Source organism: Neopsephotus bourkii, unplaced genomic scaffold, assembly GCF_033783945.1.
Source record: "Neopsephotus bourkii isolate Nb327-2 ecotype Australia unplaced genomic scaffold, CSIRO-AGI_Nbou_v1 NB_481, whole genome shotgun sequence".
In the NCBI taxonomy this organism is placed as follows: domain Eukaryota; kingdom Metazoa; phylum Chordata; class Aves; order Psittaciformes; family Psittacidae; genus Neopsephotus; species Neopsephotus bourkii.
In genome coordinates, this window is record NW_026900982.1 from 1903455 (window position 1) to 1917807 (window position 14353).

The window sequence follows — 14353 nt, forward strand, 5'->3', positions numbered from 1 at the left end:
AGCGTTTCCTTTGACAGCCCATTGCAAGGCAGGTATGATGCAGCTTGTCTGCGTTTTGTATGATAAAGTCCTGCACAGCCATAAGGTTTCTCTGCTCGTGCTTTTATCACCCAGTCTGAAAATGCAGTACCCTAGTGGCTTTGCAGACTTCGATGTGAACATGGTGTTGTCCTACGTAATAGACTTAAGCACAAAGGACTGATGTTGTCTGACACGCAGGCATCCTGCATTGCTTCTTGCCATAGGTAATTTTAGTGGGGGAAAGAGGGCATGTGTGCTTACAGAAATAGGGAGCAACTGATACTCCCCTTTCTTAGAGCAAACTGAAGGCTTAGCTAAGCCCATCTCCAGAAGGTTGTCAGTCTTTTTGCAACTCCTGACCTATGCCTCATGTAAAATTTTTGTCTTTTCATGTTCATGCTCTGCACCCACCCACCCTCTGCCCTGGGTTGAATAAATCTGATATTGTTGGGTTGTATTTTGTTCTATATATGATAACCTTGCAGGTTTTCTTCCCACTGTGTGGCTTATCTCACATTTTAGCAAGACACGCATCACTTCTGTCAGATGTGATATGTGTAACAGGTGGTAATGGATAATAGTGCATGCAGAGAGAGTGACTCTCATGGCAGTAGCTTCATCTGTCAATTAGTACATACGTGTGCACACAGCATCTGAATCCCTCCCTCAAATAATCTGTGTTGGCGATAACATTTTCTTTCCTATATCTGGAATCTACAAACAGATTCCAGGTTGGATATACTTAAAGATGTCCTGATGGAAGAGCATGGGTGGAATTACTTAGTCATATAATCCTGAGAATTCCACTTATGCAAAGTTGTATTGAATACTTTTGTGTGGTAAGAGACCTGATTAGTTATTGCAGGTATATCTGTGAATAATCAAGTTTAAAATGCTATGCAAATGGATCACTTGGTATGAAGAGGCAGAATGTTGGCCAAGTGCTATGTGGAAAAACCCATTTTATTTCTCTTGAATATAGATAAACTTAAGGATAAACAGGTTAGCAATTTTTTTGAGCTGTGTTGTGTAATCTACATACTTTGAAGTTACCTACTTAAAATACATCTCAAAGTTACCTTCTAACTACGCAGAGTACAAAAAGAAGTTAATTTCTATCCACTGATGGTTATCCTATTTAGAAACTAAAGCCATCCTGAAGTTTGGCAGGGCATCAGGAATGTACAAATACATATTCTATTTTTAGCTGAAGCTCCTTGCTGTAACTTTGTTGGAAAATTAGCATATGCTAAAGGGCTGTTTTCCTTTAACCAAACCTGAAAGTCCCTGAACTTTTATATAAGAACCAACTGTATAATATAGCTGCTTCATGTGAGATTATGCTTTCCTGCAAGCTTGCAGATAATGCAAATGGGCTTTTCTAAATCATAGAATTTTGTAAACAGAAATGTGGACTCTTAAATGCAAGGTAGCGTAGTACAAGCAGTGTAGTTATTTATGACTTTGAGTAATTGAAGAAAGACGTTTATAAGACTTAATTTGAACTGAGCACTGCTTTGATTGCTGCAAATTTGTGTGCATGTGTGATACTCTTTAGTTTCTTTGTGTAAATAAAAGATTATTTAAGAATTCCTCGTTTTCAAAGTAGGAATGGCCCAAGTCATCTATAAACTTTGTTTAGATAAAATAATATATTCCAGAAAACAGGAAAGCTAGATAGGTTTCTTGCTTGTTCAGTTTTTTTAAACCCAAGTGCAGACTTGGCTCCTGTGACTTCTGAATGGAAACTTCTTGTCTATTTACAAATACTTTTTTAGTTGGAATTCTAGCTGCTAGAATCTGTAATTCTCGGGACCCTTTCATTTCACAACAGCATCTAGTGTGTTTTATTGACTTTTTCAGAATTAGAACATAGATGATAAATAAGTTGCCAGTTTTTACTGACTGGCAATTCAGCTCCAGTAGAAATACTCCTCAATTAAAGATTTTTTTTTTGTCTTTCCCTATGCTAATGTGACTTAAAATAAATAAAATCTGGTTTGGCAAGGTCTTCCAAGACAAGAAACCACCCTTTTCCTGCACTGATGGTATTAGATTTGTTACATGTTGCTGGAGAAGGCACAGGGTGGTGAAATATTAGTAGTTTAGGACTAGAGTATCTTTAGGTTGATCCTGTAAGTGTCTTGCTGTGAGCTGCGCTCGGCAGCACATCCCAAACTACTTTTGGCTTTGACCTCACTTTTGATTCAGTCAGACTTGTGATCCAGAGTGTAACAAATTTAATGAAACTGGTTTGTAATACCCTCTGTAACTGGTATAACCCAGTCCAAGGTGGAGAATCACGTTTTAATTAGTGGAACTTTGGCACTCTGCAAAGTTTTTATGAGACATTATATATTGTCTCAAAACACTGTATTTTGTTGCTTGTGTTTAGTACAGGCACTGTAACAGATTCTCTTGCTTTATTCAATCCTTAGTTGTCTTCTATTAATATTAAACCCAGAAAGTCACAGATTCAGGCTAGCTATGGATTATTTGCTTAGCATCAACAAAGGAAGTATTTGCTTAGCATCAACAAAGGATTTTATTTGCCAGAATCACTGTCTGGCATGCTTCTTTCCCAACACAGTAACTTGTATGTACTATACTGTTCTGAAGTAAAAGCAGAAGCATTACTGTTTTATATGGCTTGCACATGTAACTGCAGATGAGGATGACTTTCCTTTACATCCACTGGAGATAATACACAATTTTATGCTTCTGTGGCAGTGAAGGCCTATCTACTTGAGGAAATGTTGCTTGACCAAACTGTTGTTCATATGTGATAAGGACTGGCCAAGCATATTTGTGTGTTTCTTGGGAGAAAAGCTGTGGTGATATAAATATTGGTCTCAAGTTCAGGAAGAGGTTTCCTAGGATATGACAATAGGTGAAAAACTTAACTTCTTCATATAGTTAAGCTATGAAGACTTACAACTGCAGTGTTGTAAACAGTGAACAGAAGTTGTGCCTTATGGTAGAAGTTGGAGGTGGTACAGCCAGGTAAATGGGGTTCCGTATTTCCTTCTTGCTTGTTTGGTTTCACTGACAACATTTCTCTTGCTTTTCTCCTTTAATTTTTCATGGGTTTATGCTTTGACAGCTGTGTCTTTGGCAGCCAAAGGGAAGGTGGTAGGGGAAAAATAAAACTTGCACATGTGTATGCACAGTTCTTCAACAAACTTGGTTAATCTGATTAATTGGGCTCTCTGAGATGACTCTTGAAGAAGTTGTTCAGAATGTACTTGTTTTTCAATTTCTAGCTGTGGTACTCACTGATGGATTTCCTATGTGTTTGTGTCAGATAAATGTGCAGATGTATCCCTTCATTTGTCAATGATTTATGTCATCTGTTTATGGTATTATGATGGGGCTGTTTGTTGTACACAGCAATATTTTGTTGTGTAGCTTTGTTTCTTTTTACACAGGATGTATCTGGCCTTTTGAGAAGCAGATGTCTCTTTCCAGGCACTTTTCTTATGAGAAGTAATTACCTTGGAGGATATTTTTCTCCATTACTCTGCTAAAATTGCTTTTCTGCAAAAGCTGGATAAAAGTAAAATAAAAAAAAATCCTCCTTCCACTTTGCTTATAGTCCTCAGTGACACTTGAGCTGTGTTACTGTCAATCTGCTGTTGGGCCAACAAATGTTGTACTTTGACCCTTTGGAGCACTGAGTAGCATGGCAGAGGGCCAGACAGTTCTTAACTAGGTGATGCCCTCTTTGGAGAGTCAAATAAAGCACTAACTTAACTCTGACTTGACTTTTGACTTCACTGTGTAGCTGTAGGGTTCCAGAGTCCTGTGTTCGGATTCATTTTCTAGGAATACCTACAGGGCAAATTCTCCTCACTACTGTGAGAATTAGGAGAGACCTATTGGGGAAGACTGTTCTCTAGGGTTGGTTGTCGGTGGTCTGTTCCTTGTTTTCAGTGGCTGATGATGATGGTAAATAACTCTTGTAGCTTACATGGCAGCAGTTCCTGCTGAACATCCAAGGCCAAGTTCTCATGAAAACAGATGGGTGTTACAGGAATTTAGGCAGATTCTGATCCCTTCTCCCTCTCTCCCCCAGATAAAAGTTTTGACACAGTCCATCAAGGATTGAATGTTAAGAAGCTTTTACCGTAGCTGAGATTTTCAGCTCCTATAGTTTTTGTGACTGGCAGTCATCATATAGTCTCCCTTATATACTTGTATTGCTGTATAGTCTTTTAATAGCAGTAGTGTATCTCCCTGTCCTCCTGCCTCTGTTCCTGTCATCTTCTCTACAAAAGGGAGATCCTCAGAGACTGCTGTGGTTGAGACTTTCATATACTTGATTTCTTCAGTGGAAATGTTTCTGGACCTGGAGCTGTCCAGAATTGGATTCAGCATGCTTTCTCTGTTTGCTTTTATAGCGGTGCAGGTCTATGTCTTCAGTTAATACTTTGATATCTTCAGTGGAAACCAATGAAAAGATGTAGGAAATGACAAACACAAGTAAAATAACAAGCTGCATTCATGGTTTCTGTTGACCAAGTCTACACATGGGCTTCTGATTGAAATCCCTAATTTCGTCTGCTGAGTTTTCCTTAATCGATAGGGTTCCTCTTAAAATCAACAGGGTTCTACTGTTGCTTCAAAAAATGATCTCTGAAATTGTGAATCATCTTACATAGCATTCAAAAATGCATACATTCCTATCCAAATATAGAGGTATCATCCAGTTGAGCTCACGTCTTGCAAACTTGGCTGGCAAAAAAAAATTGTGTCGAAGCAGTGAAAGTGGATTTTAATCCATTTTGGAATTACAAAAGAGAAAGGGAAGATGTTTTCAAATTGAATTGTCTTTACTATGATGGAAAATGTGGGGGAAGAAAATGGAAGACCTCAATTGCAAGTATTGGAAGCACATAGGTAAATATTTTGTGATATTTGAAATACTGATCTAACTAAATGTTACCAACTTAATTATGAATATAAAATTTCTAATGTATTCTGCAGGTCTTCTAATAATGATGAGACAAACCAAAGTGACAGTAAGAAAGAAGAGAATTTCAGAGCATGAAGGCTCTGGAAGGATCTGTGTGAACTTGTACGTTTGTTGCAGAAAGGTAATGAATCTGCTGTGGAAGAGACATCAGTATATGCAAAAAAAACACCCAGATTTTTAAAGGATGCAGAGCAGATGGGTTTTCCAGAAGACAAGGCCTCCTGTAAACTAAGTGGTCATTCCCCTAGTAATGGAATCTGGGCATATAGAATACATATATGGCAGCCAGTAGCCTACAAAAAGTCTGAATGCTTAGGAAATTGTTCTATGAGAAGATGAAGGAACTTACTTGAAAACAAGTCTTTGTTTTTGTATCTGTTCCTTGATGAAGGAAATGTTGATTGTGTAAGCTCAGTGAGAATTGCTCACATGCATGAATCCCTTCACAGTTGTAGAAACTGAGAGCGTACTCTTTCCTGCTGAGCAGAAACCAGTTAAAATACCTTGCAGGCTGCACTAGTACTTGAGCAGACCTAATCTGGAATTTGGTCTCCTGACAGGCTGTACCCATTCATGCGAATGTTAGTGGAAAATTTGCCACATAAGAAACCCGTTTTGGAAAACATAAGCTGTTGAATTGTTGAATGTCAATTGACAGACTGATGTGGTATATATTTCTGAATAGTTCTTCCTTGACTCTTCCTCATGGTCCATCCTGATTTGAAAAATGGCACTTACTTCAGAGTACTGTAATCTATTTCTGCAACAGATTTACTTTTTATTTCATTCCTCTCTCCCCAAGTAAGAGCATCTACATCGAGTTATCAAAGTAGCAATTCCTTAAATTCACATGGTTTTAGTCCTGATGGTTTCACTTTTTTGGGCTCAGGTGAAGTTTTTACTTAAATTTTCCATATATCTTTGGGATTTATTTTAAGTCACATAGTCTAGCTGTGAAAGAACTGGGAATCTTGTGCTAAAAAGTGAAATGCTTCTTATTTTCTTCTGGTTTAATGATTTACTTGTACTTCCCAATGGGCTGACTGTATTTAACGTGTGAGTTAAAACTTGGTGTGAAATAAAAGATGATGGCTTTTTAGCTTCTGTCTGTCTTTAAAATGTGCTTTCAGGACAATGCTGGTACCCTTTTTGTAACCAGTTATCTGATCTGAGATTTGATATTTGAGATGCTCATGTAAATTACGTGATTTAATGTAACTTTTAAAATTAAACTGAGAAGGCACAGTTAAACTTTGAGTGGAGAAAAGGTTTTTATGATTACTTCAATAATTAAGTTTGGATTCATTCCTAATGCAAATAACACCCCTGCTATATTGTGTATCTAAATAAACAGTTATATAAATATATGCCTATTTTTACTGCACTATGCTCAAAACTGAGTTTATATGAAAACAAAATTACTTTTAAAGTTTCAGTGCATTAAAGCTGTTTATGTATGTGCAGGAATATGGCATATGGAGTTTCCTTTATTCTTCAAGTCCCTTTTAGACAGCTAGCATATCCGTGAAGCGCATAGTGTTCCCTGCAGTTGTCAGCATTTGCTGTTCCAGCCTTTCTAACAATCAAACTTTCTGAACAGTCTATGAGAGCACTTTTTGCCCAGCATACCACTTGCTGGGGCTGAGCTTTTTATTATTTTGAGGAATTGCAAAAAGTCAGAGCTCTCAGGCAGCTCAATGCTGTTGAGCCTACTCCCAGGATTGTTTCATGGGGAAGTGCCAGCAGACCAGCCTGAACTGCATTTGCCAGAGAGGAGAAAACCTTGTTCATTGTTATTCTTGATCATAAAATAGACTGTTTCAGGACTACCTTCTGAAACATGTTGAAGAAAATGGTGAGGCATTAGAGCAGATGCTGGACTAGCTGGTGTCAGCGCACTTCATGTTCTCATTGCTTACTCATGTGGCGTTTCCCTGCAGAGCAGATAGGTCACAGTACATATCAAGCTTGCATTGCCAGCTATGCAACTGTTTTGTTGCCTCGCTGTGGGCTTCAGAATGTCTGAAGAAATTGCATAGTGGGTTTTGAAGAGGTTTCTCTGAGGCAGTACTAGTTTGAGCTTGTTGTTGAGTATTGTGGTGTGCAGCTCCCACTTGTAATGTGGGACCACCCACTTACACGTTACACACATTAAAGTTTTGGGGGACAGTGAGTTTTGCTAGCACCTGCAATCAAGTGATCTTGAGTTAAGCAAATCCAGTTATGATTTCCCTGCCTCCCATGTGCTGTTGTCTGTTGTGTATGGAAGCTTATTTGTGATGTCTCCTCACATTTAAATTGGGGAACCTGCAGTTCACAAGTTTCAGTGGTTAGACTTAGAATAAGTTCCCAGGAAGTCAAAACTCTAGGTTGTTATGTAAGCCCTAAAGTGCATGATTTTATATCCATCATGACACCCACTAGTATTGTTATACCTGCATATTCTAATAAGTAGAAATGTATTTTCTGTCATTGTCTATCTAGACACATGCTTCCCTGGCAGTGTAAATGAAGGACTATCATAGTTTCTTTTTTGTACTGCATGAGGAGGATTTCTTCTGTATCTGTTGGGAACTTCCCAGTTCTATAAACATCTAATCCTTGTGTTAAGCAACAGGTAGAACAAAATACCTGCTCTTCCACTTGATATATCTGCAGGGCTTGTGGCCTAGAATGTAGAGTACTTCTTTTAATTAGAAACTTCCCTTAGCAGTCAGTTTTCCAAGTTTGTTTCCCTTGAATGGCCAGGATACTGTGACTGTAGTGTTGTGAATCATTAATCGTTATAAACGAATATTTTTCTCATTAGGTTATTAAAACTGCAATGACTGTAATACTACTGATAAATCAGAAATCTCCTTCCCATAATAATACGGTATTCCTCATAGGAGACCATCTAAAAAAAATATCCCAACACCACACACTTGTATTTAGCATCTACCCGCTTTGTTCATTAGGGGGCACTGCACAGCTATAGAAGAATCAGTGGGATTTGCAGAGAAACTTGGATGTGTTTCTGGTGATGCCATTTCACTTTCCTTAACCTGCTTTTCCACACTGTCTGCAGGTAGTATAAGGTGAAATTCTTGCTGTAATTTAAGCTTAGTTCTGACTGTTTCTGATAGTGGTTTATGGCAATTTTGTAATGCTGGAATATATTCTTTCAAATTCCTTTTCTGTGTTCAGAGAAGTGTCTTCATAGTTTACAGCACTGCTAGATTTGTCACTTGTGTTGGTCTGACACTTAAGAAGGTGAATACTTCTACACACTGCTTTCTGAATGTTAAGCCTGGAGCACAATTACACTCATTGGACTTTGATTTAGTTTACATATGCAATTGAAAATATGGGTTACTTCCAATGGATCCTGATGGGGAGATTCTAGTCTTAACTGCTTTCTCTCTAACATGTTATCAAACATGTATTTTGCTTTTGGATATGGACTTTTCTATGATGAATACCAAAATTTTTGCAACTGAAGAGAAATTGCTGTAAAAAGTATTTTATAAACTCAGCATAGGAGCAGAATACTTTGCAGTTACAAACATTAATCTGTACCAGTATGTTTCTGAAGGGAATGTAAAGGATACTGTAGGATCTAATGGGGTCTGTTTTCAAGGACACTAGGCTAGAACAATCTTTTCCAGCCGAATTCTTCTGATGGAAGTTGGCAAAGAGGCAGCGCGCAAGGCAAAGAGCCTTCATTGACTCTTGTACAGGAAAGATGCAAAATCTTAGAATTAGTTACATGTTTTTCTTAGCTTTCAGGACTTGTGCCAGCACTGCTGTACCTGCCTTATTTGTCTGAAGTCCTTTCTAAACCTATCCGATATGCACAACTGAAGCAAAGGAAGATGGTACCTCTGTGTTAAATCTAGAGAGCAGAGGAATATGATGAGGGTAGTCTCTTTCATCTTGGAGTGATGTGTTCAATCTCTGGATTGAGAGCAGCCCTGAGGACAAGGATCTGGGAGGGTTGGTTGATAAAAAGCTCATCATGACCTTGCAGCATGCATTTACAACCCAGAAAGCTGCATTCTGGGCTGCATCAAAAGGAGCATGGCCAGCAGGTTGAAGGAGGTGGTTCTCCCTCTGTACTCTGCTCTTGTGATACCTTGTATGGAGTACTGCATTCAGCTCTGGGACCCCAACACAAGAGGAATATGGAGCTGTTGGAGCAGGTCCAGAGAAAGCTACAAAGATGCTCTAAGGGCTGAAGCAGCTCTGTAATGGAGACAGGCTGAGAGCTGGGCTTGTTCAGCCTGGAGAAGTCACTGGGGAGATCTTATAACAGTATTCCAGTACATAAAGGGGGCCTATAAGAAATCTGAAGAGGCATGTTTTACAAGGGCCTACAGTGACAGGACAAGGGGGGGATGGCTTTGAACTGACAGGGGAGATTTAGGTGAGGTGTTAGGAAGCTCTTCCCTGTAGGGCGAGGAGACACTGGCTGCCTGGAGAAGCTGTGGCTGCCCCATCCCTGGCAGTGTTCAAGGCCAGGTTGGATGGGCTTGGAACAACCTGGTCTAGTGGAAGGTGTTTCTGCTAGTGGCAGGGGGGTGGAACTAGATGAGCTTTATGCAAATCAGTCTATGATTCTATTCTCCCTGAGACCTGGGAAGTATTGTCTGTTGTGGTGCATTGTTAGCCCTATTTCAATGATTGTCTTATGCCTAATGCTGCTTAGATGAAGTGCATAACAGATTATACTGCATAAACTAAGGCTGCCTAGAATAATCTTTGTGGTCATCCTTATGGCTGAAACAAATAATGTAGTCTTTGGCACTGACAGCTATTGTACTGAATGATTAACTCTGGTCAGGGGAAAAAAATAATGCTATTCTATGACCAGTTCAAATGTCAGACATGAATATGTTGCTTTCAGTCGACTTCGGAGGACAATACTTTCATTTTACACTGGAAGCAAACTGTGTGATTGCAGTGCTGCCAAGGGTGTCTTACTCTGGTCCATGCTAGCCTGTCACTTCACTTATACCACGTCTGTCAAAACAAATCTTTCAGTACTCTGGAGCCAGTTCTTAGTGTGTGGTTGTCTTCAGCACTTGTCTCTTAATAGTCCTGTAAATAATTATCTCAGTTTTACATCTAAGCCACCGATGTAGTCAACAGTTTTTTTCACTAAGTGGAATGTGAAACATTTTAATGGCTAAATGAAGATTTAAGACTAAAATCTTAGGGAGAAAACATGTCAGATCTTGTTTATAAAACTTCTGTGTCACAGAGCTAGTTAGGCACAAAAGTATTAACTCTTCTTGTCCAGTTATAGTTTATAAATGTATTATATTTTTTGTCCTTTAAAATAAGTTAATAACGTATGAAGGCATAACATAGCTGTCAACTAAGTAGATGTAGCTGTCTACTAAGATAGGGACATATATATCCCGGTTTTACAAGCTGACCATGGTTAGATGCCCCTGTGTTTTCTGATGAACAGTCAAGCAACTGCTCAACAGAGGAAGAATATTTACCTCTCATCAATGTCCCTCTGGTTATTTTTTCCCCTTTGCTATTTTGTGTGAAAAAAAACCCACTGTCCTGTTGAATTATAAACTAAATACAAGCCTGCAAAACACCCTAAGAACAGTGAAGGGCTGTATTAACAAGCATGTAGCCATCAGGTTGAGGGAAGTTGCAGTGCCTACCTGTTCAGGATGGGCAGGGCTGCATCAGGAGAACCGCATCCAGCTTAAGCTTTCAGTTGGCATTGGTGTACTGAAACAAACTCCCTGGAGGGACCCGTCAAGATGACATGAGGAATGGAATGTGATGAAGGAGAAGCTGGGGGAGTGGGCTTCCTCATTCTGGAGAAAATGAGACTAAGGAAAAGGGGGAACCTTCCTGGTGTCTTTGACTGTATAATGGAGTAGGGAAGACAGATAAATACTTCTCAAATCTGTGAAGTGCGTCCACTGTATATTCCACTGTAAAAAGTCAATAAAGGAAATCCAAACAAGGTATTAGGAATTTTTTTTTTTTTTTTGCCAAGAGGTTTTCAGACACTGGAACAGATTGTCCAGAAAGGTTGTGATCTCTCCATCCTGAGAGAATTAAAAACTCAGTATGGCCCTAGGCAACCTGATCTATATTTGCTCTGCAGTGGAGCTGGAGGTTGGATAAGGTAATCTCCAAGGTCCCTTCCAACCTGAGTTATTGATTAGTCTGTTGTTAATGAGGTGAGAGCCCTTGTAATCTTCTGTTTATCCATGTGTTGAAGGAGTTTTGCTTAGCTTTCAGTTCAGCTTGCCTGTTACAGGTGTGTCACAAACATAGAGCCATACCATAGATTTGATCCTGTGGTCTAGAATGGTATGTGTGGGGATTTCCTTCCTCACTGTTCCTCTTAAGATGTAACATATTAAATGTATTCTCTTTTGGAGATGTAAGGTAAATCAAGCTAATTTGAGGTAAATAGCACATACCTGAGTGTATCTGTATCTGGGGGACTATTGGCTGCTGTTCTTGTTTTACTGAGATTAAGCTCTTGGCAGATCTCTCTTGCCTGTGTCAGTAATGCAATTTAATTAACTTTAATAACAAGTAGGAGCATACAGAATCATCAGATGGTTGGATTTCTTCTTCCTAGGTCAAACTTCTGTATTTCAACAAACCAAAATGCTTGTAACACTTTTTGTATTTGAATTTCAATGTTCACAGCAATTGGAAGAAAAAAGTGAGGATGAAGAGGATAAAGAGTGCTTAAAGCAAGCAATAACTGCCCTACTTAATCTTCAAAGCAGTATGGAACGGATATGCTCCAAAAGTCTTGCAAAACGAAGGCTTAGGTAAACACGTTTCCATTTTTCCTGCTTTCTGCTCTTAATGCTTTGCTATAAATCCAGGGCTTCCAGTTTCCTCTTTTAGTAAACAATGAACAAAATAGTTTGTGACAAGCCTGCTTTTTCAGAGGAAGTGACATCAAAGCCGAGATAATTTGTTATTGTTTTAAAATTGTTCTAGTTTCTATGTGTCTTTTCATACTGGTAGTTGAGACGTTCTGAGAATTCCCCGGTAAGTAGAAAGTTACTGCATTTGTGGGGTAATTGTGCTCAGATAATGAACATTCACTTAAAAACACTGTAGAAGTGCCTGTCTGTGGGATTAGAAGGGAATGTTCTTGAATTTGAAACTACTTAATCTGAAGTGTTTGTGCAATGCCTAGTTAAAATTACCACTGGATAATAGAAATGCATAGATAGCTAGTGCTTAGATGCTCTGTTGTAGCAAATTCTTGGATTATAGTATCAGTTCTTTGATCTAATGCTAACATTTGTGCGGTTATTTAAACATGTTAAAACTTTGTGTTTGCTCTAAAATTGTTTCAATATTTTATTTACCAAACAAGTTCTCTGCTGCAAGGTGGAATCTTTAGGCTTGGACATGGATAATTTTAACAGCTTATCTCTAAATATGCTTCTTTCAAATTAATGCAGTCTAAAATTGTTTTGTTGGCTATGGAAATGAGTGGTTTGTTAGGCTAAGAAGCACTAATGGCTTGCCTGCTTCTGGTTGTCCATGTTTATGTATAATATTTATTACATAGAAGATAAGTAGAAAATTCATCAGATGAGTTATTTAAGCGAAACATTAGTCAAGACTTGCAGTGGTGCTGATACTGCCTGCTGAAACTGCATTCTCAGTGGAATTCTCACCACTCAGGAAGATGAGCTTGTGTTTTTGCTGTTAGTGGTGGTTGTGGTTTTTAAATACATGTGTACTAATAGGCTGCCTTTTTCCCATCTTCACTGAAGTGAATCTGCATGCCGGTTCTATACGCAGCAGATGAAGGGGAAACAGCTGGCAATTAAGAAAATGAATGAAATCCAAAAAAATATTGATGGCTGGGAGGGTAAGGACATTGGACAATGCTGTAACGAGTTCATCATGGAAGGAACACTCACACGTGTAGGAGCAAAGCATGAGAGGCACATATTTCTATTTGATGGCTTGATGATTTGCTGTAAGTCAAATCATGGCCAGCCAAGACTTCCTGGTGCTAGCAATGCAGAATACCGTCTAAAAGAAAAGTTCTTCATGCGAAAGGTACAAATCAACGATAAGGACGACACTAACGAGTACAGACATGCTTTTGAAATAATCTTAAAAGATGAGAACAGTGTTATTTTCGCTGCTAAATCAGCTGAGGAGAAAAACAACTGGATGGCAGCATTGATATCTTTGCAATATAGAAGCACGCTGGAAAGAATGTTGGATGTAACAATGTTGCAGGAAGAAAAAGAGGAGCAGATGAGATTTCCAAATCCTGAGCTTTACAGATTTGCAGAACCTGACTCTGAAGAGAATATTGTGTTTGAAGAAAACATGCAGCCCAAATCTGGAATCCCCATCATCAAGGCAGGAACTGTTGTCAAGCTTATTGAGAGGCTGACTTACCACATGTATGCAGGTGAGGCACTTCATTTATACAGCCAAAACTCAAGGTGGTGACCAGGCTATGTTTCTCTTTCTCTGCTAAATACATGCAGCAAAATATATAAAGTTGTAGAAAGTAAATATGCTTTGCAGTGCACATATTCTAACATGCTTTTTGAGTTATAGTTTTGAGATCTAAATATGCATCACTAGCAGTTAAAAATACGAATCCTGTTTGGCTGAATACGGTGGGATATGCATAAGGTTATTCTCATCAAAGGGATGGGGGATCAGGGGTCTGCAGGAATTGAGCTCTAGACAATACCTTTTCCTGTATGCCCCCGGCTACAGGAATTGCATTCCCTCAAAACTTCCAAAGCTGGGTGGCACATGAGGCACTAGCGTTGTGGGAGAGAATTATTGGCCCAGTGTTTTCAGTCACGGGTTCTACTCTTATCTGATATTACCTGTGTCCATGCTGGCATGTAATGGAAAAGACCAAATGCTAGGTTCCTAGAAGAAGTCACTTGCATAATTTGGCCTTGGAACTTTGCCTTAATCAGAATTTCAGTGGGGATTTAAGGACTTTGGGTTTCTGTGTTGAAAGTACCTTGAAGGCATTTATGTGATCATCCAGTCCAACCTCAGGTTTTTTAATAATTTCCCAGGATTTTCATAAGCTGTGATGAAAAGCATTGGGCTTGGGTTTGAGTTTTCTGTTTGTTTGGGGTTTTTTCTACCTGTGTGTCAGTTATTCTAAAACTACAGGCATCTTGGCACTTGTGCTTCTCATATCCAACTGTAGATTCTTTTGTTGTTTCCCTTTCTTTTTACTCTTTGCACTCCAATTGTACTCCTTTAAATTGTACTCCTGCAGCTCAGTCCTGGATACCCTGCATAATCCAGGAATATTCATTTGGAAGATGTGGGGAATAAGCAGAATTATTGTAGTATGGTACTTTTGTT

The 14353-nt window shown here is 38.9% G+C and overlaps 2 protein-coding genes across 5 annotated transcripts in view; one reads left to right on the forward strand and one right to left on the reverse strand.

Moving 5' to 3' along the window:
- The window catches only part of GALM (galactose mutarotase), a 201153-nt gene that overhangs the window by 68518 nt on the left and 118282 nt on the right, over positions 1-14353 (reverse strand). The window lies entirely within an intron of this gene.
- Positions 1-14353, forward strand: part of SOS1 (SOS Ras/Rac guanine nucleotide exchange factor 1) — a 61714-nt gene that overhangs the window by 21570 nt on the left and 25791 nt on the right. For all 4 annotated transcript variants that reach the window (XR_009724978.1, XM_061350311.1, XM_061350312.1 and 1 more), the window contains 2 exons: positions 11672-11799; positions 12766-13421. Coding sequence is in view for 3 of the 4 variants with exons in the window: in XM_061350311.1 (XP_061206295.1) it covers positions 11672-11799; positions 12766-13421 (784 nt within the window). In the remaining variant the exon portion in view is untranslated. The remainder of the gene's footprint in view (positions 1-11671; positions 11800-12765; positions 13422-14353) is intronic.